General features: G+C 42.9%; 1 protein-coding gene across 2 annotated transcripts in view; it reads right to left on the reverse strand.

Annotated features, from left to right (window-relative positions):
* Positions 1-15,632, reverse strand: part of LOC129833302 (netrin-1-like) — a 50,504-nt gene extending 34,872 nt beyond the window's left edge. Inside the window, exons 1-2 of one of the 2 annotated variants that reach the window (XM_055897803.1) lie at positions 15,371-15,632; positions 13,972-15,016 (exon numbers count right to left, since the gene is read on the reverse strand). In XM_055897803.1, the coding sequence (XP_055753778.1) occupies positions 13,972-14,986 (1,015 nt within the window). In that variant the 5' untranslated portion in view covers positions 14,987-15,016; positions 15,371-15,632. Of the gene's footprint in view, positions 1-13,971; positions 15,017-15,339 lie in introns of both variants that reach the window. The other variant, XM_055897802.1, reaches the window with a different exon arrangement.
* Between the last annotated feature and the right edge of the window lie 6,180 nt (positions 15,633-21,812).

Consider the following 21,812-nt stretch of genomic DNA (forward strand, 5'->3'; position numbering starts at 1 on the left):
ATATATATATATATATGGTCACAAGTCAGTCACATAACTTACATAATTTATTATTACTGGGCCTCCCGGGTGGCGCAGTGGTCCAGGGCACTGCATCGCAGTGCTAGCTGTGCCACCAGAGACTCTGGGTTCGCGCCCAGGCTCTGTCGCAGCCGGCTGCGACCGGGAGGTCCGTGGGGCGACGCACAATTGGCCTAGCGTCGTCCGGGTTAGGGAGGGTTTGGCCGGTAGGGATATCCTTGTCTCATCGTGCACCAGTGACTCCTATGGAGGGCTGAGCGCAGTGCGCGCTAACCAAGGTCGCCAGGTGCACAGCGTTTCCTTCGACACATTGGTGCGGCTGGCTTCTGGGTTGGAGGCGCGCTGTGTTAAGAAGCAGTGCGGCTTGGTTGGGTTGTGTTTCGGAGGACGCATGGCTTTCGACATTCGTCTCTCCCGAGCCCGTACGGGAGTTGTAGCGATGAGACAAGATAGTAACTACTAACAATTGGATACCATGAAATTGGGGAGAAAAAGGGGGTAAAATTCAAAAAATATCAAATAAATATATATATTTTTTACTATTACTGAGTCAAGATCATGAAATTATTAGTGCAATGCTGATAACACACAGGTTTTATACAGGCAGTTCAACAGATGTGCGGCATTATAGCTCATCCACTCCTCATCTCATCTCTGAGACTTTCCTTCTGAGATCCATGCGGTCATGGTCCAGGAAGCGACCCTCTCCTGGTGCAGATGTCATCATCCTTCATTGCCTTCCATTCCTCCCCCCAGGATTTCCCTGTCCTTGGTGGATGTTAACAAGCCTCCACGCTGCTTTATTGGAATGCAGCAGCTCCACAGTGGGGACCTTTCGTCAGGGTAATTTACTGGCCGTGAAAATAACTTCAGTTAGTGGTGAGGTGGGCATGACATAGAGGGGGGCAAAGAAGGTCCACAACAGCCAATGCAGATCAGGAGATGAATTAATTCTGCACATCCATGAACACAACATCTACACACAGCCTCTGTCATATCCTGTCTTAGGTCCCTATCACCTTTCTTCTTATTATTATTATTCCATGTCTTGAGGCTGGAGGTGTCAGCGATCAGAATGTTAACAGGCTCTGGTGTGGTCAAGTGTGTGGTCAGAGGGGAGTTTCTCATTCATTCAGTCTCCAGACCAGAGGAGATATACTGGAAAGTTTGCAGTGAACATCTCCTGCCCTGGGCACTCTGTGACTTGGGGGGCTGCGGTGCGGTGGGCTCCAGTCCAATCCTCCCCACAGCGCGGGGAGGATTTTTTTAGCGTTCTGCCACACGCGCCCTCCACACTATCTCCCCCGTGGTGGAGAGCGAGCGAGCAGAAATCCGCTGTGCTGTAAATCATAAACGATGATCCATCGTAACCCTGACATGTTTATTGGGCTTTTCTCCCCTTTTCTCCATGGGCTCATTTATAACCACGCAAACTCCCGATGTTATAATCTCTCTCAAATATGTTTTATGTTTTCGAATGTGTCAGGCCAGCCATTTTATTTCTCAATAATCAGAGGATCATTAAAGGTCCTTATCCCAGTGGTGTTGGAGGCTTTCCTTTTAGTGGCTTGTTAAGCTTTCTCTATTAATCAAAACAGGTGGAAAGCTCATAATGTGAGATAAATGAGGAAATGTTTTAGCACTTTTCCCAGCTTGCCTCTGGAAAAGGGACTGAGCAGTTCCATTCTGGCGATAGAAAAGAAAATGTTATGGAATAATTGTTAATGATTGTTTTCGTGGAAACACTGAGAAGTCATTGTGAGTTGTGTTATTTCATACTAATTTCACCAAAGTCCCAAAGTTTGTTCTGGTTGCTAGGTGGCTTTCAGGAGATGGAATTGGGCTGGAGAGGAAAAGGCAGGGTTCCTCCTTCTGCACGCCAACGTTTTGTTATCTTAGGGAACCCAATGAACCTACAGTAACTACTTCTTGAGCCAGATAGAAAATACACCAATCTAACCTGTACGTTTGAACCGTCTGGTTCCAATCACTGTCAGATACAGTTTAATCCAATACATTTTACATAGACTTACATCACATTGATGTCTGTCATTTCTGTCACTTTCACTTAGGTCAGAATTATCAACTTGTCTCCAGATAAAATATCACAGAACTGTCTGACTTTTCACAATGACTTATTCAGATCAGACAGTTCCAATATGTGTTTCATTGTAACACTATGTGCTACAGGCTTGTTATGTTGATTTTTCTGTCAGTTGTGAGACCAAGACAAACTTATCGTCATTGAAGAAACTGCTAGAATGAAACAATAAAATAAGCTTAAAAGTCAACCAGGGCTAGTTAATGATCTTTTGGGGGGTAATTTAAACTGGAATCCAGTGTGTATACGACATGTTAACTTTAAGGATTTAGTGTAATTTATGCAATTCCCTGAGATACGGAGTGGAAACCCTTCTGAACCTACTGGCCACTGTTTTATTTACTGTTGTCATTGTGATTTGAACATGGACACTGAGGTTGTGCCGTGGAAGTTGCTGTGACCTATAAGGTCTTTGAAATGGTCGTGTCTCCTTTGAATCATCTCCATCTGTTGATGGGATGGGTCATGTCCACCATTTTGGATTTGAAACGTATTGAGGAAATGTCACTCTTAAAGTTCAAAACATTGTGTTACAGAGCCCAGACTCTGCCATTGTTACATCACAGCGTAATCTAACTTGGGCTTTGGTCTCTGTTTGTTATTAGGCCTCTTAGCTCATTCCATTTCCCACCCGTCTATGAGGAAACCAGATACCATATCTCAAACTTACTATCCTGAAGAAACAAAGCTCAGTATCTTGGAAAAAAAAAACATCTTGCATAAAGAAAAGGGTTGTGAAAAGAGTGCCAATGATCCCAATCACCTCACCAACTCCATGCACACACATTATATGCACACACAGTATATGCACACACAAACACGCACACGTGTACACTCAGTGTTCATCACCCAAGACATCAGCATGGCAGGGAGGATGTTATCTCTGCCTGTGGGTGTGGACCAGCAGGAGTGGGAGGAAGTAACGCCTGAGGGTTTGGGGTGTGTGGAATGACCATGATCCCAGGCAAGTGCTGGTTCCCTGGCCAGAGTATATGACAGCCTCCCTGGTTTTCGTCCATCTTCTCCAGGACTGGAAGACTTATGAACGGCTGTGTGATCCTCTGCCTGTGCAGGGTTCCATGCTCCAGGAGCCAATAGAACAGAGATCTGCTCCACACAGCACAGCAGCAGGAGGAGGAGGAGTGCAATTGATGAATCCCCAGATTTTTACTTCTTGCAGCAGATGGAACCCTGGGATATTTACAGTTCTGTGGGGAAGGATGGGGGTCTGGTAGCCATTGTCCTCAAGCCCTACTGATTATATCCTACTGTTATTTATCCCCCTGGATTTCCCCCTAAATCCACTAAGTGGTTCCTTATTCGGAGAAAGGAATTGGTCACTGGGGTATGGGAAAAAGACATGTTGTGTCGGGGGTGACTGAAATCAATTTAAAAGTACTGAAGACCCTTGGAGAGTCCCAAGCAGAAGTTATTTGGACAAATAAATAAAAGTGGGAACTACTCCATTTCCTTATCACGGCGGTGATTGGGTCTGCTGTTTGTTTGTTTTACAATGTTCTGGAGAAAAGTGGTTTTTAATGAGGAGGACGAGAAGAGTCGCTGAAGTCGTTCTGGAGAGAAGTAGTTTTTAATGAGGAGGACGAGAAGAGTCACTGAAGTCGTTCTGAGAAGTAGTTTTTAATGAGGAGGACGAGAAGAGTCACTGAAGTCGTTCTGAGAAGTAGTTTTTAATGAGAAGGACGAGAAGAGGTCGCTGAAGTCGTTCTGAGAAGTAGTTTTTAATGAGGAGGACGAGAAGAGTCACTGAAGTCGTTCTGAGAAGTAGTTTTTAATGAGGAGGACGAGAAGAGTCGCTGAAGTCATTCTGGAGAGAAGTAGTTTTTAATAAGGAGGACGAGAAGAGGTCGCTGAAGTCGTTCTGAGAAGTAGTTTTTAATGAGGAGGACGAGAAGAGTCACTGAAGTCGTTCTGAGAAGTGGTTTTTAATGAGGAGGACAGGAAGAGTCACTGAAGTTGTTCTGAGAAGTAGTTTTTAATGAGGAGGACGAGAAGAGTTGCTGAAGTCGTTCTGGAGAGAAGTAGTTTTTAATGAGGAGGACGAGAAGAGTTGCTGAAGTCATTCTGAGAAGTGGTTTTTAATGAGGAGGACGAGAAGAGTCGCTGAAGTCATTCTGAGAAGTGGTTTTTAATGAGGAGGACGAGAAGAGTCACTGAAGTCGTTCTGAGAAGTAGTTTTTAATGAGGAGGACGAGAAGAGTTGCTGAAGTCGTTCTGGAGAGAAGTAGTTTTAATGAGGAGAACGAGAAGAGTCGCTGAAGTCATTCTGAGAAGTAGTTTTTAATGAGGAGGACGAGAAGAGTTGCTGAAGTCGTTCTGGAGAGAAGTAGTTTTTAATGAGAAGGACGAGAAGAGGTCGCTGATGTCTTTCTGAGAAGTAGTTTTTAATGAGGAGGAGAAGAGTCACTGAAGTCATTCTGAGAAGTGGTTTTTAATGAGGAGGACGAGAAGAGTCGCTGAAGTCATTCTGAGAAGTGTTTTTTAATGAGGAGGACGAGAAGAGTCGCTGAAGTCATTCTGAGAAGTGTTTTTTAATGAGGAGGACGAGAAGAGTCGCTGAAGTCATTCTGAGAAGTGGTTTTTATTGAGGAGGACGAGAAGAGTAACTGAAGTCGTTCTGAGAAGTAGTTTTTAATGAGGAGGACGAGAAGAGTTGCTGAAGTCGTTCTGGAGAGAAGTAGTTTTAATGAGGAGAACGAGAAGAGTCGCTGAAGTCATTCTGAGAAGTAGTTTTTAATGAGGAGGACGAGAAGAGTTGCTGAAGTCATTCTGGAGAGAAGTAGTTTTTAATGAGGAGGACGAGAAGAGTTGCTGAAGTCGTTCTGGAGAGAAGTAGTTTTTAATGAGGAGGACGAGAAGAGTTGCTGAAGTCGTTCTGAAGAGAAGTAGTTTTTAATGAGGAGGACGAGAAGAGTTGCTGAAGTCATTCTGAGAAGTAGTTTTTAATGAGGAGGACGAGAAGAGTTGCTGAAGTTGTTCTGGAGAGAAGTAGTTTTTAATGAGGAGGACGAGAAGAGTTGCTGAAGTCGTTCTGGAGAGAAGTAGTTTTTAATGAGGAGGACGAGAAGAGTTGCTGAAGTCTGCACATGTGAACTGAACAGAGATAAGTTTTACAATTAGAAGCTACACAAGCTTTGCTGTATCTGAAGACACGTTTTCCAGCTGAAATGAATTGAGTGTTGATAGAGCACTACCATGCAACAGTATGGATCAGTCAAACATCTTTACTTCCACTTGTTGGTCCAGTTTGTTGGTGTAAAAGCAACAGTTGCTGGAAAACTCCTTAGCTCTGACGCAAACTACATGGTGAAAACGAAAGCCTCCTGCTGACTGTCTCAGATTCTAATGAGTCAAGCCTTCGTTCAGCCATAACAGAGCTAGTTGCCATTTGTTGTTTTTGTCTTTTTGTTTAAAAGGTCCTGTATCCACATAACAGCAGGGAGGATGGCATCAGCCAAGAGCCGTTAGCTCGGCTTCTACTGGGAGTTTCACAATGCTGAGGTAATAGGGTAATTGCGATAACCAGCCATGCCATTGCACAGGGAAGTGTGTGTGTGCGTGTGTGTGCGTGTATGGGCAGGGGGTGGTAACGTCCCAGTACTGGCTGTGTTGGGTGGCAGCACAGTGGGGGAGCTGGTGGGGGGTCTTTAGCTGAGCGGTGGTGCACGCAGCGTGTCATTTCACTGGGCCATTAATCATTCCCAGACTCCCCAGCTCCAGCGCCGCGTAGGGGCTCCATGCGCTCACACTCAAGCTAGGTGGTCCTGTCGCCGCAGCCCAGGCGGGCAGAGAGTGGTGGAGGTTAAACCCATGTAGGTTAAACATGCAAACACACACACACATCAGGTTCCCATGCCTATGTCAACAGATACACCCAAACAACACACACAGATAAACAAACTAATACACATTCATTCCATCACACATGGTTATCAACAGATATAAATATTGCATATTTGCTTGTTTTGACAGAAATGGCAATCTCTTCCTTGGCTTCTCTTCAGACACTAGAAGATAATACCATCTAGCAACCAGTGTAACACTATTTAATCCCTCTCCATCCTCCACATCCCCCTGCTCTCTACTTTGGAATTACAAGACTGCAGATTTTATTCTGGGAGACAGTTTATATGCCAACACAGGATGGATATATAGTAGACAGACTCCCAGCTCTACCTGTGTGCTCCCTCTCCTCTGTTGACCATTGAAAACCCTTGTATATTTAAGCCTGCATTTATTTAAGCCACCCCCCAGCATCACTAATGTACCTCAGCATGGTTACCCCATAGAGACAATGAGGTCACAGATTAGCAACGTGTGCAGCTGTTCCATTTAGTTGCCAGACCCACCTGTCTCCGATTTCACTGTGAGATCTCTGAATTATACAGTCTCTACAATTTCCTCTTGGCTTGTGATACAGCCCCTCAAGCATTCATAATATGACCTGTGATATGTATAATGCAACACTTGTCAGCAGTTATCACCTATTAGTAACACTAGACAATGCATTGACTGTTTCAGGTCCTGAAGAGAGGAGAGTGCCCACCCAGATAAACAGAGACAGGACCTGTATGTCCTCTGACACACTGAAGCAGTGTGAAATGACCCCTCATGGTCCTCTGACACACTGAAGCAGTGTGAAATGACCCCTCATGGTCCTCTGACACACTGAAGCAGTGTGAAATGACCCCTCATGGTCCTCTGACATCAGAGTAAAGAGAAAAGGAATCCTAAACCAAAGCTACCATTTCCTTCCAAATGTTGAGGGCCACCTCTCCAAACCGCCGTCCAGAACATAGCCAATGAATATTTTCTCTATTGTCTTAAAAGGCAGAGTAAAGCCTCTTTGGCTCTACGTTCATGTCTGTCTTGAATTATAAGCTCAACAAAACAAAATCCCCAAAAACATGAAGCATTTGCCCAGAGGACACTGGATTCCACCAGAGCTTGGATTCTGAGATCTCAAAAATATACGTCTTTGTTTTTTAGTCTCCCTGTATACAGTGAAACCTCCCAGCTCACCACAGCCACACAGGCTGATGTGCCAGAAGGACTGTCCTGCAGACCCACCATATGGAGATACACTGTAGTTTCCACTTCAGTTACGGAACAGAATTAGTCTGAGGATGTTTTGGAATCAGTAACAGCCCAAATGTACTGCTATTCATTACCTTATTGGCATAGAGGTCTATCGTGTGGACTTTTATAACTCCTGATATTGACCGCAGATTATTTGACCGTTTTTTCAAATATACAGTAAGTGTCTCTACAAACGCGCAGACCATCATTTTTCCTTAAAGAATCACAGAGGCCAAACAATGTACATATTTCCCTCCTGGCACTGTGCTCTATACTCATGGTTTCACATGGACCTAATGATATGATTTTATTCTAAGTGCAGTCTAACTGATCTTCTATTCCCAGTGGGGTGTTTAAAGGTGTCTGAGTTTCCATCTGTCTGTTGAGAGACTCCCAATACTGACCTGGCTGCAACCCACCTGCTTCTGATTAACTGCTCAAAAAGCTCTCCTGCTGCATGTACTTGTTTTCATTTTTGTGTTTTCTTTTATTGGTTATTTTTCTCTTTCATTCAAAAAACACTTATTTTACAGAGATTCATTTTTAGGTCTGCATGGCAAATTTCCTGTTGCTTGGTACCCATAATTGAATGGTGCATTCTTTCAGCCCATGAGACCTTTCTTTGATAGCTGTGTTCACGAATATACACTGTTGTCATGTTCCTGGCCTGTTTTATGTTATTTTTGTATGTGTTTAGTTGGTCAGGGCGTGAGTTGGGGTGGGCATTCTATGTTTTGTGTTTCTATGTTTAGGTCAGGTGTAATTAGCCTTATATGGTTCTCAATCAGGGACAGGTGTTTGACGTTTTCCTCTGATTGAGAACCATATAAAGGTAGGCGTTTCACACTGTTTGTTTGTGGGTGATTGTCTTCCGTGTCTGTGTATGTTGCACCACACGGGACTGTTTCGGTTTGTTCGTTCATGTATGTAGTCTGTTCCTGTTCGTGCGTTCTTCGTCTATTGTAAGTTTTCAAGTCAGGTCTGTCTACGTCGTTTATTATTTTGTAGTGTATTATCAAGTGTTATTTTCGTGTTTCGTCGTTTGTTGAATAAACTTCATTATGTATTCACAACCCACTGCATTTTGGTCCTCCGATCCTTCTCTCCTCTCCTCGTCCGAGGAGGAGGAAGAACTAGACTGTCGTTACAACTGTATTCTATGAAAACAAGTAACTATCCATACAAAACAAGTAACTATCCATACTAAACAGCTAATTGTCCATACAAAACAAGTAACTATCCATACAAAACAAGTAACTATCCATACAAAACAAGTAACTATCCATACAAAACAAGTAACTATCCATACAAAACAGGTAACTATCCATACAAAACAAGTAACTATCCATACAAAACAGGTAACTATCCATACAAAACAAGTAACTATCCATACAAAACAAGTAACTATCCATACAAAACAAGTAACTATCCATACAAAACAAGTAACTCAAAGTGAAAGCATTTCAGTGATTATTTGCTCCAATATACTTTTACTTAATATGCTACATTCTTTAACCAACAAAATATTTGTTAAAACAGACAAAATAAAGGTTATTAACATAATAGAAATAACAATCATATAAAACTATTCAAAATAGGGATTAATAACTTGAAAAATCCAAACCTACAAACATGTCACCAAATCCAGATGGACCTAACCCCTGGCAGTAGATGATGGCTGCTTGGGGCCGAAGAGTTCCTCTACAAGAACATCTATGACATCATCTTTTCAAGAAGTTCTTTTTCCTGTCACATGGGCTACAAAGGAAGCGGAATGAGACCCAGATGGTGGGCAGCCGCGGCCTCGACCCAGCCTGGCAGCCCAGGGGAAGGCAGCAGGACTGGAGTCAGCAGAAACAATGTCAATGGTCCTAGTCAGCCACATGGAGAAAGAACTGAGCTGTCAATGTCAATGGTCCCAGTCAGCCACATGGAGAAAGAACAGGCCTGCAGAGAGACTCACTGAGCTGCTGCACACGTAGTGAAGGCCTCGTCAACATGGGGTCAAAGCAGAGGTTTCGGATTTGTTAGAGCCTGTCTCCTCTTCACTTTTTACCAGACAGGTGGGATAGCTCAACCAGAGATATCACAGTTTAAACAAAGCTCTGTGTTCTATAACAGAGTCTTGTGACTGAACAACCTCTGCAGTAGAACATGAACTTCTACTTTAAAAATGCTCTCTCCAAACTGTTCCCTTTGAGACATAGTGAACGCAATCCAGTGGGCTTTCGGGGTGATTTAAGAGCTCACATAAAGACTCAGCACACTTTGACGCTATTTTTAGTGTTGGTCCAACACAGTATATGCTGGACCGCCTGGGAGGAGAGCCTGTGGGATATTGATATAATCACATCCAATTCAACATCCCTGCAGGTGGTAGACGTGTCAGTCCAAACCAAGAATTACTTCTGTTTCTGTTCGATAGCTGCCAAATACTTTCAACAGCGTACAAAACATGCTGATAACAATTATAGGGGAAAAAGCATCTTGTGAGAGAGTGTGGCTGTTTCATAGGTTTGTCAAAAAGGGAATACAGGTGCATGCCATGCATCGTTTGTATCCTATTTCAATCTACATGTAAATTCACTTTTGTCCTTTCCTGTAATATGTACTATAAACCAGGGGGTTGGACAGTTTCTTTTCAATTGCTTTCTCTCTCTGGTTCTTTGTGACAGGCTCTTTGTTATGTTGATAGTTTAGGGGGGTTAGACACATGCAGAGATCTGTGTAAGGCAACAGGTCAAACATGGCGGAGGAGCCAGTGGCAAGTGACTGATATTACCCCCCTGCCAGAGAACCCCAGCTCAGAGAGAAAAGAAGGCCATGCTGAATTACCAGGCCTTGGCAGGAACTTTCCAACTCTCCCTCTACATCAGTGGGCCAAAAGCCTATAACATACAATAAAGAGGAGAACATGAAATCAATAACTAGGCTTGGATGCACAAATGCTCCACAACTGTAAAAGCCTGGTAAGGTCAAAGCCCCATCTCAATGAAATAATAGCGTTGCATTTAACCTCTGTTCAAAACAAAGTTCAAATTGAACAAGTGAAAAATTACACGTATGAGTGACTAAGGCTACCATTTTCAACTTGCCTCAAAAGCCACTTGGCAGGCAAGTCTTTCCCACCTATTCCTTCAGTCAACGAAGTGAGGAGAGTAGGTCTGACGAGAAAGGGTCAATGCTACGCTGTGCATGGTTGGAATACAAAGCAGCTGGGATGAATTTAAGAGATGTGCCTCTTCTGGAAGAGAAAACCTGATGGTCAGGGGAGGAGCCAATTCTCTGTGTGTATTTATCTCCTTCATTTATCTCTTCAATGATAAACCAATCACTGGTCATTGGGGGTGTGGTGGCAACAGATGAAGCTGATCATGGAGATGTATTTTCTCATAGCATCTAAGATGCTAAATTAAAGGCAAATCCAATCAGGAAGATTTTAATTTGGTTTAAATGAACTAACTTGCTTTGCATGCCACATCATTGGATGGGAATGCAATGAGAGGGTAACGGCTGCCAATAAGAATGTATTTCCACTAAATATGATGGCCTCCCCGCATGCAAACCATGGGAAATGGATATTGTTTTACTTCCCCAGTGCAGCACCTACAGTGTAGCCAACTACTCTCCCATATCCACATCTCTCTCTTTCTCTCCACTTCTCTCTTTTCACCTCTCTCTCTCCATCTCTCTGTCTCTCCATCACTATCTGTCTCTTTCTATCTCTCTCTCTCTGTCTTTACACTTCTCTCTCTCTCTCCACCTCTCTCTGTCTCTCCATCTTTCTCTGTCTCTCCACTTCTCTCTGTCAATCCACCTCTCTCTGTCTCACCACCTCACTCTCTGTTTCTCCACCTCTTTCTGTCTCTCCACTTCTCTCTGTCTCTCCACCTATCTCTCTCTCTCCACCTATCTCTCTGTCTCTCCACTTCTCTCTCTCTCCACTTCCTTCTGTCTCTCCACTTCTCTGTCTCTCCACCTCCTCTCTCTCCACTTCTCTCTGTCTCTCCACTTCTCTCCGTCTCCACTCTTCTCTCTCTCTCTCCCCCTCTTTCTCTCTCTCCACTTCTCTCTCTCTCCACTTCCCTCTGTCTCTCCACTTCTCTGTCTCTCCACCTCTCTCCACTTCTCTGTCTCTCCATCTCTCTCTCTCTCCACTTCTCTCTCTCTCCATCTCTCTCTCTCCATCTCTCTCTTTCCATCTCTCTCTCTCTCCACTTCTCTCTCTCCATCTCTCTCTCTCCACTTCCCTCTGTCTCTCCACTTCTCTGTCTCTCCACCTCTCTCTCTCCACTTCTCTGTCTCCCCATCTCTCTCTCTCTCCACTTCTCTCTCTCTCCATCTCTCTCTCTCTCCATCTCTCTGTCTCTCCACTTCTTTCTCTTTCCACCTCTCTGTCTCTCTAATTCTCTGTCTATCCACCTATCTCTCTCTCTTAACTTCTCTCTCTCTCCACTTCTCTGTCTCCACCTCTCTCTCTCCACCTCTCTCTCTGTGTCTCTCCACTTCTCTCTCTCAACTTCTCTGTCTCTCCACTTTTCTCTGTCTCTCCACCTCTCTCTCTGTTTTTCTACCTCTCTGTATCTCCACTTCTCTCTCTGTCTTTCAACCTCTCTCTCTGTCTTTCTGATAGTACTCAAAGTCAGGGGCCAACCGGAATCCCAGAAAGATCATTAGCAGCAGCCATTCTGATCCTCTTTAGCCAGACCACTGAGCTGGGCTGTAGCACAGTGAATAACAGCCTCCCTCGCCCATTCCACACAACGAGGTGTCAAGCCACCCTTATTATTCCCTTCCCTTCCTTTGGACTGCATGCTTATTCTGCCTGTTCTGACGCTTTATCTAATGACACTGCTGACATAGAAAGTGAGGTGGTGAAAGGGGCCTCATTCTGACAGCATGATGGATGCCACAAGTGACAACCTTTTGTTTCAGTAAAACACACTGACATGCTGGCCTTGCACAGGCAAAATGCAGAGGGCAAGGGGAACAACTTGTTCACTTGTTCTGTGTCATTGAACAAACCATGGCAGTGTCAGAACTTGTTTATTTTCCAGGTTTTGGTTCACTGTAGATGAGGTTTGTTCTGTGTGGTACTGTTTATATGCTGTGTGGTACTGTTGATACAAGCACCCAGATCTGTTGAAAAATATACTCTACTGATGGAATTAAACAGAGTTCTGGTTTCAAAGTAACTCATGTTTTGTCCCTCTCTGAGTAGTTGACTTGGCCCAAAGTGGCAGTTTATTCTCTATGTGCCAAAAATGTCAATAAAACCATCTTAATCGCCCATGCAATCTGGTAAAAGCACCTGCTTACGGAAACACAACATGCCTCTGCGGTCTATCTCTGCAGCGGCAATGTTTCCTTCCTATTGAACTGCTACTACAGTCGGAAACGCTGCTCAAAATGCAATTAGGCACTTGGGCACCCGCACTTCCTTTGGAGAACTAACTTCCTGCCTTTTCTTTCTGGGATTATTTCTGAGAGTAAAATATAAACCTAGTTAAAGCATTTAGACTAAACAGTAATCATCTGTTTTTCATGTCCTCCAAAATGGATAGTATGCAAAGATGACATGTTTATAAATGTATTTATATATTATTATTATTTTTTATTTTTTTTGGGGGGGGGGGGGGTATTTCCATTTGTTGATATCAATATCTAACAATTTGACTCTCCAATGATTTATGTGGTTACATACTTATATCTATGACGTGTTGTTCTAAACAATCCAAACATGTCATTGGTTGGTGTCATCTCAGTCAATTCATGAGATGAAATACTATTCAATTCATGAATTGAAAATTGTCCATTATTTTTAAAGGAGGAGGAAGTTAAAGGAGGAAGTTCATTAATTCAGTGATTTAAATGTTAATTAATCCAAGGCTAGTCAAAAGTTGATGAGTATTACAGTGCATTTTGATATGAGTGTAACATATTATATCATAAAACAACGTTTTTAAAAATGTAATTAGGCCAACACATCATGGTTAAATTTCTTCAAAAAAGCTGTATTTTGGTTTTGATTTACGTTTTGCATAAATCATTGCAATGTGTAGCTAATCAGCGTTTGATTTTATGTGGGTAATTGTTAGTAAATTAAACTAACTATGCCATTCCATTTTTGTATGATGGTTTGAGTTATAAAAACTAAGTTTGGAACACGGACCAGGCCTCACTTTATTAAATTCAAAGCATTTAATTAAATAATTTTCAACAAAATCTATTTTTTACATTAACACAATAAGTTGGTTATAGGCTACAACATTTGATATAAATGATGCTGACTTTTTCAAATTGGTTGATATACCTGAATAAAATCCCCTCCTCACAATTACTGTGGTTTTCCCATTTTGATTCGTTATCAAATAGGGCATATTTGAACAGGGTAATGAATTTACTGGTGTAATTTACGAATGCACGGTGCATTAGTTTTATTTGACACAATTAAACGATTTAAATAAAACTAATTAGACAAAAACAATCGGTGGTTTACAAAGCCTAATTCATATTGGATCAATGTGAGATGCTTAAAAAAAATTGAATTTAAGAAACGTAATAATGAACGAATCAGGTCTGCGTTAGACTATGCATAAAAGGCGTTTTTCTAGGCATTATAAGAAACATGCGCAATCACACAAAATACTTTAGATCATTATGAGTCTTGCAATTTAGAAAGTACATTTAAGTCTCGAAAAAATACGTTATAGCGCAAAGCTTTGAGTTATAAAGCTAAATAGTTGACTTACCAACACATTCGTTTGCCTCTCTTGCGGTTGCGCGCTGCCAAGGACGATCATAATGGAAAGGTTTGCACCTGTCACACTCCGGCCCCGCGGTGTTGTGCTTGCACTCGCATACCAGGTTTCCTTCCCTATCTTTTACGCACTTTGAAGCGTGACCGTTGCACTTGCACCGCCCGCCAACCTGCAGGTCTGATACCGCGTAAAAGTAGGAATCTCTAGCCAGCTCCGAGTCATCCTCGTTCTCATCCCCAAACGTGTGCAGTCGGCTGAACGTAACCTTGATGTCGGTGGCTGTCACCCAGTCCTGCAGCACGGGAGAGTTGTCGAAGTCATGCGCCGAGGGTCTGCCATCCAAGGTGCTGAACGCAATGAGCCCACCTGTCAGCGGGTGCATGTCCGTGTGAGAGTCTGTGCAAATCGCCTCTTGTTCGTTCTGCTTGGTAATTGCCGCCTTATTCTGCTTGGTATACATCTTCTTACATTGGGTAGAGTAGAATTGGAAAGGAACCCAGGATTTGCCATAGTCCATGGACTTAAAGATAGCCATAGATTCGGGTCGGGGTGAACAGAACTGCAAGCTCACATAGGTGACCTCAAATTTTTTACCCAAGGACAAAGTGAGCGTGACATTCTGAGGATACTGGACATAGTTTTCTGACTGCCAACAGGTGAGGTTATGAGGGTTGTTCAAATCAGTTAAATACGCAGGTGGATGAGTTTTCTTTGGGTCCACTGAATCGCAGGTATGGCAATCCCTAGCCCTCTCCTCTCCCTTCTCTGTCACGACGCAGTACCTTGAGGCCGGGGTTCCACAGGTGCTGGAGACGCGCACGTCCTTCCCGAAAGCAGAGTTCACGAAATCGGGGATGCACCTCCGGGGGTTGCCGTTCTCATCATAGCATGGGTCTGGAGGGGACGACTGGGCAGCAAACATACTCATCCCATAATCTCCAAGAGCCCCCTCAACCAGCAGAGAAATGGCCACCGAGGTGACCCAAACCTCTAAAATCCTTATCATTGTAATCCGTGCTCTTTAGTGTCACTTGCGCTGAAATGTAGTCGTAGAAAAAGAGAGACATATTTAAGATGTTTGTTACATAGATTTAGAGGAACATTATCATAGCATGCATTACGCAATGAATAGCCAATAAAAAAAAATATATATATATATATACATGTGTGTGACCATCTATATTTAAATGCTATTTAGCCTACATCTGAAAGTATCCACGGTGAAGACAAACAAGCAGAATATTCACACATGTTAATATTAAATCACTAGCCTATGTACATTTCTGTGTTTTGTTCTCCACACATAAACAGACGAAACACAAACAGTCATGCACATGTATGTGAATGAAATCATCTTACGAGACAAAGAAAACTCCACAGATGACACTACCTCGGAATAACTGTTCAGCCTGGAGGAGAAGTGTTGTAAAACTTAAGAATTTAGAGGGCAGCCTACTCTCTTTTTACGCACGAAAATCTACCGCTAGTTTGCCCTTTTCTGGGGTTCTAGACATAAATTGGAAGGACCAGCTCGCTATTAGCTTCCCTGACTCTGTCCTCCACTCAGTCACACCTCTGTCTACCTCTGTCTCTTGTCTGTCCCATTCCCTTTCTGACGCTCTCACTGTTTGAACAGAAAAGTGAGACCCTGTTATCCAGCAGAGTTTGAGGTCATACGGAGATGCTCGCAGAGCTAAAAGAGAGAACAACGACATCCACTGGTGTGTAACAATAAATCATAAATATACCTCAACTCAAATTTATTTGAAATATGTTTGTATTCAGCTTATTACATCATTAGGATGTTTTTTCTTCTTATTTGAATTATTCAAAGATCACATAGCTGGCAGGTCCAATGACTAACTTCAGTGTTCTTCTCAAGTTACCACCTGTGCCACAACAGGATAACAGATGCAGTTATAACTGATAAATAATAATACAAAAAAAAACGTTTACATTGAATCTCACAAAAGTGCCAATCCAACAGGTTTCACCTCAGCCTTAACCGTATTATTGAAGTACTTCTGTAGGATACGTTGGAATCAGATTTGCCTCAAATTTAACGATAGAAGTCCCGCCAAACTTCAGTAAATTACACGCAAACAGCGACATCGTGCGGTGGCGGGAAGTTCTGTTACGAGAAAGGAATTCATAGTAATCTATCCTTGAGACATTACTGCTGACTGTGCCCGCGTTTGTTGGCTACTCTGATGCTCAGTAAACGCGTGTTTGGGAAAATGGAAAATAATGAGCCAAAAGCAAACCAATGTCACATCCCTTTAAATGTTCCACACATTTTCCCATATTGAAACATTTTGTGTGTCAATTTTTTTTCAGACATTAGAGCATTAAAGGTAGACTGCGAAATGATGTCGCCACAAGCAGCACCGCAGATATGTGGTCATGGCTAGAAGGATTACAACTTTTGTCAAATATTTTTTTTTGCTAACCTTACCCTTTTCCTAACTTTAACCTAATATCCTAACCTGCTACGTTAATTATCTTAACCTTTTGCGTAAATTCTCCTAACCTGCTATGAAAAGTCTAATCTGAGAAAAGCGGTATCCCATCTAGTTAAAACCCAGATATTGAGAGAAGCGAGATGCAAGACTTCACTCTCCAACAGTCACACATTGCGCATGTGCATGTGCTTCACGCTGCTCACAACGTACTAGCCAGGGCACCAAAACAGCAGAGCAATTGAGCCTCGCACTTCAACGCTCTTAGTTTCAACGCTCTTAATAATTGAGACTCAAGATTAGTTGTTGCGGAAATTTACCCACTGCTGGTCATCCCTAGTTACCACAGCCACAAAGTCATAATTATGGCTAAAACACCTCCTATTTTAAACCTTACCATAACGTTAAGCCTAACTTTAACCACACTGCTAATATTATGACTAAAACTAAACTTAAATTAAGACCAAAAAGCAAATATTTGTTTTCATGAATTTGTATGATATAGACAATTTTGACTTGGCTGTGCTATCTTTTGGACACCCACTATGCTGTTGATGTTCTGCATCTACTTCATATTTCATGTCACTGGGTCTAACTTTAAGGCTTCAAATATGCTTTACAGTTTCAGTTGACCAGAAATTGTCAATGTTATGCAATTTTTTAGACATTATAATCTGTCCGATACTTAGATAGAAGTAGGCCTACTTAATTACTTTGACAAGCTGTCAATCTCTTGACAAGATGTCAAATGAGGTAAATGTATTTGAAATGCCCTGCCCTCATACCACCACAATGCCGACTACTCCTCAACATGACTTTCATTCAGTTCCTGTTTAGCTACACGTGCTCACTTGACTTTGAATTTGGATCATCTATTTTCATTTGGCTGTGGCAGCACACACAGTGAAGGATGTGGTCACTGTATTTGTGTCTCTTCCACTAGTGAGCCACAGCTGTATGGAAAAAAACTCTGGGATATAAAGCACTACTGAATGACACATACACTTCAGGACAGCTGCAGGGAAGATTTAACAATCTTCCCTCGGTATCTGGTCTACTGCTTTGATGAAACGTCAACAGGTCCTTTCTCCTAGAATAATTTAGATACTGTGCAAGAACTTGTTGGTGTATGTCTTGATTCAAGACTTGGGAAAGGAAAATAATTGAGACTCAAGATTTGAGTTTAAACTGCAGTTGAGTGTGTGTGCAGTGTTGATACCCTCTGTACCCAACAACAACACTGATCTCACCTCTGGTGCAAACCAAGATCAGTCGCTTAGATTTCCTAGAAAACGGGCCCATTTTGCAGAGGTGTGAAATTTCTAAAACTTCCCAAAAATGTTGCTGCAAAGGCAACGTGTTGCTAAAGCCTTCGTTTCCTGTTCCTCTTTCAACATATCATCCACACAATCTGTCAACAACAGTCTTAATCAAGTCACAAAATGATCGTTGTGGTGTTGCTTCATGTACTCCAACACATTCAGTTATTGTTGCTCACAGTACAATATTGTTGTCCCTGTGTTATGTGGGAGTCCTCCGGCCGGCACCATGGATTACAGAAACAGTGTCACAGGGTGACAATAGGGTGACACCTGCTTCCCATGCTGAGGTTGGAAGTCTGGCCAGGGCCAGTACAGTAATGTCAAGTAGAACATTATCAGTAGAATAACCTTACGGAAGAGCTCAGAGACTTCAACGTGGCACCGTCATAGGATACCCCCTTTCCAACAAGTCAGTTAGTCAAATTTCTGCCCAGCTAGAGCTGCCCCGGTAAACTGTAAGTGCGGTTATTGTGAAGTGGAAACGTCTAGGAGCAACAACGGCTCAGCCGTGAAGTGGTAGGCCCCACACAAGCTCATAGAACGGGACCGTTGAGTACTGAAGCGCGTATCGCATAAAAATTGTCTGTCCTCGGTTGCAACACTCACTACTGAGTTCCAAACTGCCTCTAGAAGCAACGTCAGCACAATAACTGTTCGTCGGGAGCTTCATGAAATGGGTTTCCATGGCCGAGCAGCCGCACACAAGCCTAAGATCACCATACGTATTGCCAAGCGTCGGCTGTAGTGGTGTAAAGCTCACTGTCATTAGACTCTGGAGCAGTGGAAACGCGTTCTCTGGCGTTATGAATCACTCTTCACCATCTGGCAGTCCGACGGACTAATCTGGCTTTGGCGGATGGCAGGAGAACGCTACCTGCCCCAATGCACGGTGCAAACTGTAAAGTTTGGTGGAGGAGGAAAAATGGTCTGGGGCTGTTTTTCATGGTTCGGGTTAGGCCCCTTAGTGACAATGAAGGGAAATCTTAATGCTACAGCATACAATGACATTCTAGACGATTATTTGCTTCCAACTTTGTGGCAACAGTTTGGGGAAGGTCCTTTCCAGTTTCAGCATGACAATTCCCCTGTGCTTTCCAGATCGAGGTCCATACAGAAATGTTTTGTCGAGATCGGTGTGGAAGAACTTGACTGGCCTGCACAGAGCCCTGACCTCAACCCCATCAACCCCTTCAGCTCTTGTAGCTGAATGGAAGAAAGTCCCCGCAGCAATGTTCCAACATCTAGTGGAAAGCCTTCGCAGAAGATTGGAGGCTGTTATAGCAGCAAAGGGGGGACCAACTCTATATTAATGCCCATGATTTTGGAATGAGATGTTCGATGAGCAGGTGGCCACATACTTTTGGTCATGTAGTATACATGAAAAGCTACCATCAAGTTCACACAACACAACTGTAAATATGGTATATGTGCACAGGAAAGGTTTCAGTGAGTAGGGCAATGTAATTTAATTATTCCACGTCATCACATTCCTGTCTTAAAGATGCACTTCCGAGATCTTAAGCACAACAAATATGTATCATATTGCACAAATTGGATTTGTAACATATCACACAAATTGCTAAATTCGTATGATACTGTATCATACAAATTGCACAATTCCTAACATCACACGAAATAGATGGTGTCGTACACAATTGGATGACATAGTACACAAAAACAGGGAGCCGTTTTGGCTCGTGAGCATCATTTTCAAAACTACTGGCTGAAATGATACAACAGTTTCAGAGTGATCTTTAACTATCTCATGTAGGATGTGAACTTTACCCTCGGAGTGCTTCCTTAGTCACGTTCCAAGTAGTCATAATAGGGAGGCTCTTTTCCTGTTTGCTCTGCCACAGGTGACCCTCAGTTTCCTATTCACATCTCAGTCCCTGTTGCATGGCAACAGTGGCAGGGCTGCCTTTGGACCCCAGCTGTACTTCACAATGACATCTTCCTGTCTGCACACATGAAGAAAGAGACCCTCCAGGCTAAATGTAGGGCCCCATGGGGACCCAGGTCTGTGTGAGAGGCCACAGCAGCTTTACTCTGGGCCTAAGGCTCTTATTTAATATATGCCCAATCTGATCATCAGTCTGTGGATTAACAAAGAGCCAGGGGAGTTCACACTGCTGAAACATGGAAGTGTTCTTTTCTGATAGACTTCTCCATCACCATTTATTTATTACAGCTTTTAGTCATCCACAGAACAAACACTTGTGGTTGCAAGTAATTAAGTAATTAATAAAAAAGCGTCAATGTTGTTCAAGTACTGAAAATTCTGTGATGATTCTGCAGGAGATGATCTAAGATGGAGCACACCTCGTGCACAGAGGACCGTATCCACCACGCCCTGGACAGGTGCCTTTATGGCCTGGGCCACAGCTCTCCCAACACACAGCCCTGGAACGGTAAGCCTCATCACTTAGATTTACTGATCTAATGTTCTTTGAAAAGCACATCTCTTAAGAAGGAAGTTCTATCATCTCAAAATCCAAATGTAATCTCCGGATATGATGAATCAGTGTGAAATTTCATCACTTTCACGTCTGAATGTTAATGAATGTGGTGCATTGGTTAGGTAGTCAATCATCTGTATTTTCATTCATAAAAAATACTCCCATCATTGTGAAACAGTGTTAAAATGTTGGGTCGTCTAGCTTCGCCATGAGTCAAAGGGGAAATGAAAGAGGTGACACATGGGGAGGAGAGTGAGAGGACATAGGTCACACGTCAAACAGAAAATTAAGATAATTTCTAGGGCCTAAGTCATTCAAAAAGAACAAATATATGAAGCATTAGCACTCCTGAGTGACAATCAAGCAATAAGGCACGGGGGTGTGGTACAGCGCCTTGCTAAAATATTCACCCCCTTTGGCGTTTTTCCTATTTTGTTGCATTACAACCTGTAATTTAAATGGATTTTTATTTGGATTTCATGCAATGGACATACACAAAATAGTCCAAATTGGCAAAGTGAAATTAAAAAAATTAAAAATTAAAAAATAAATGGAAAAGTGGTTTGTGCATATGTATTCACCCCCTTTGCTAAGTAGCCCCAAAATAAGATCTGGTGCAACCAATTACCTGCAGAAGTCACATAATTAGTTAAATAAAGTCCACCTGTGTGCAATCTAAGTGTCACATGATCTGTCACATGATCTCAGTATATATACACCTGTTTTGAAAGGACCCAGAGTCTGCAACATCACTAAGCAAGGGGCACCACCAAGCAAGCAGCACCATGAAGAGCAAGGAGATTTCCCTGACTCTGGGGTGCTGCAGGATGCCTGTGAGGTGTTCCACTGTGTCCTGGCCGGAGCCCTGCTGCAGCGCCAGCCGACACCTGCTCTCCCTCATTCAACAGGCGCTCAGGGCGCCAGGTATTGAACCCTAGACTCTATACAGCCTTCCTGTTGGTCTGGGTGTCATCTCATCTGTCACTTGTCACTGTCCTGATACAAGTTCCATTTTCTTCCACATGGAGGCACTATTGTTTAAATAGTTTAAACTATTGTTTAAACCAGGACTCTCCAACACTACCATCCTGTAGTGTATCATCCTGTAGTGTATCCATCCACTACCATCCTGTACTCCAACCCTAATCTAGCACACCTGATTATGCCTGTGAGGTGGTCCCGTGTGGTCCCGTGTGGCTCAGTTGGTAGAGCATGGAGCTTGCAACGCCAGGGTTGTGGGTTCAATTCCCACAGGGGGACCAGGGTTCTATTCCCACGGGGGGACCAGGATGAATATGTATGAACTTTCCAATTTGTAAGTCGCTCTGGATAAGAGCGTCTGCTAAATGACTTAAATGTAAATGTAATTATAATAATCAGCTGGTTGATAAACTGAATCAGGTTAGTTACTGGGGTTGGATCAAAAACCTACAGGAGGGTAGTTCTCCAGGGACAGGGTTGGAGACCCCTGGTTTAAACAATACAAGAGGTAACACCATCCCTTATACTGTATTTCCACCAGGTATCTAATTTCAAAGACTAGTAAGTCAACACAGGCCAACAAAGACCATCTGTGATTAAATCATTCAACG

The sequence above is a fragment of the Salvelinus fontinalis genome, chromosome 34 (genome assembly GCF_029448725.1).
Source record: "Salvelinus fontinalis isolate EN_2023a chromosome 34, ASM2944872v1, whole genome shotgun sequence".
NCBI lineage: Eukaryota > Metazoa > Chordata > Actinopteri > Salmoniformes > Salmonidae > Salvelinus > Salvelinus fontinalis.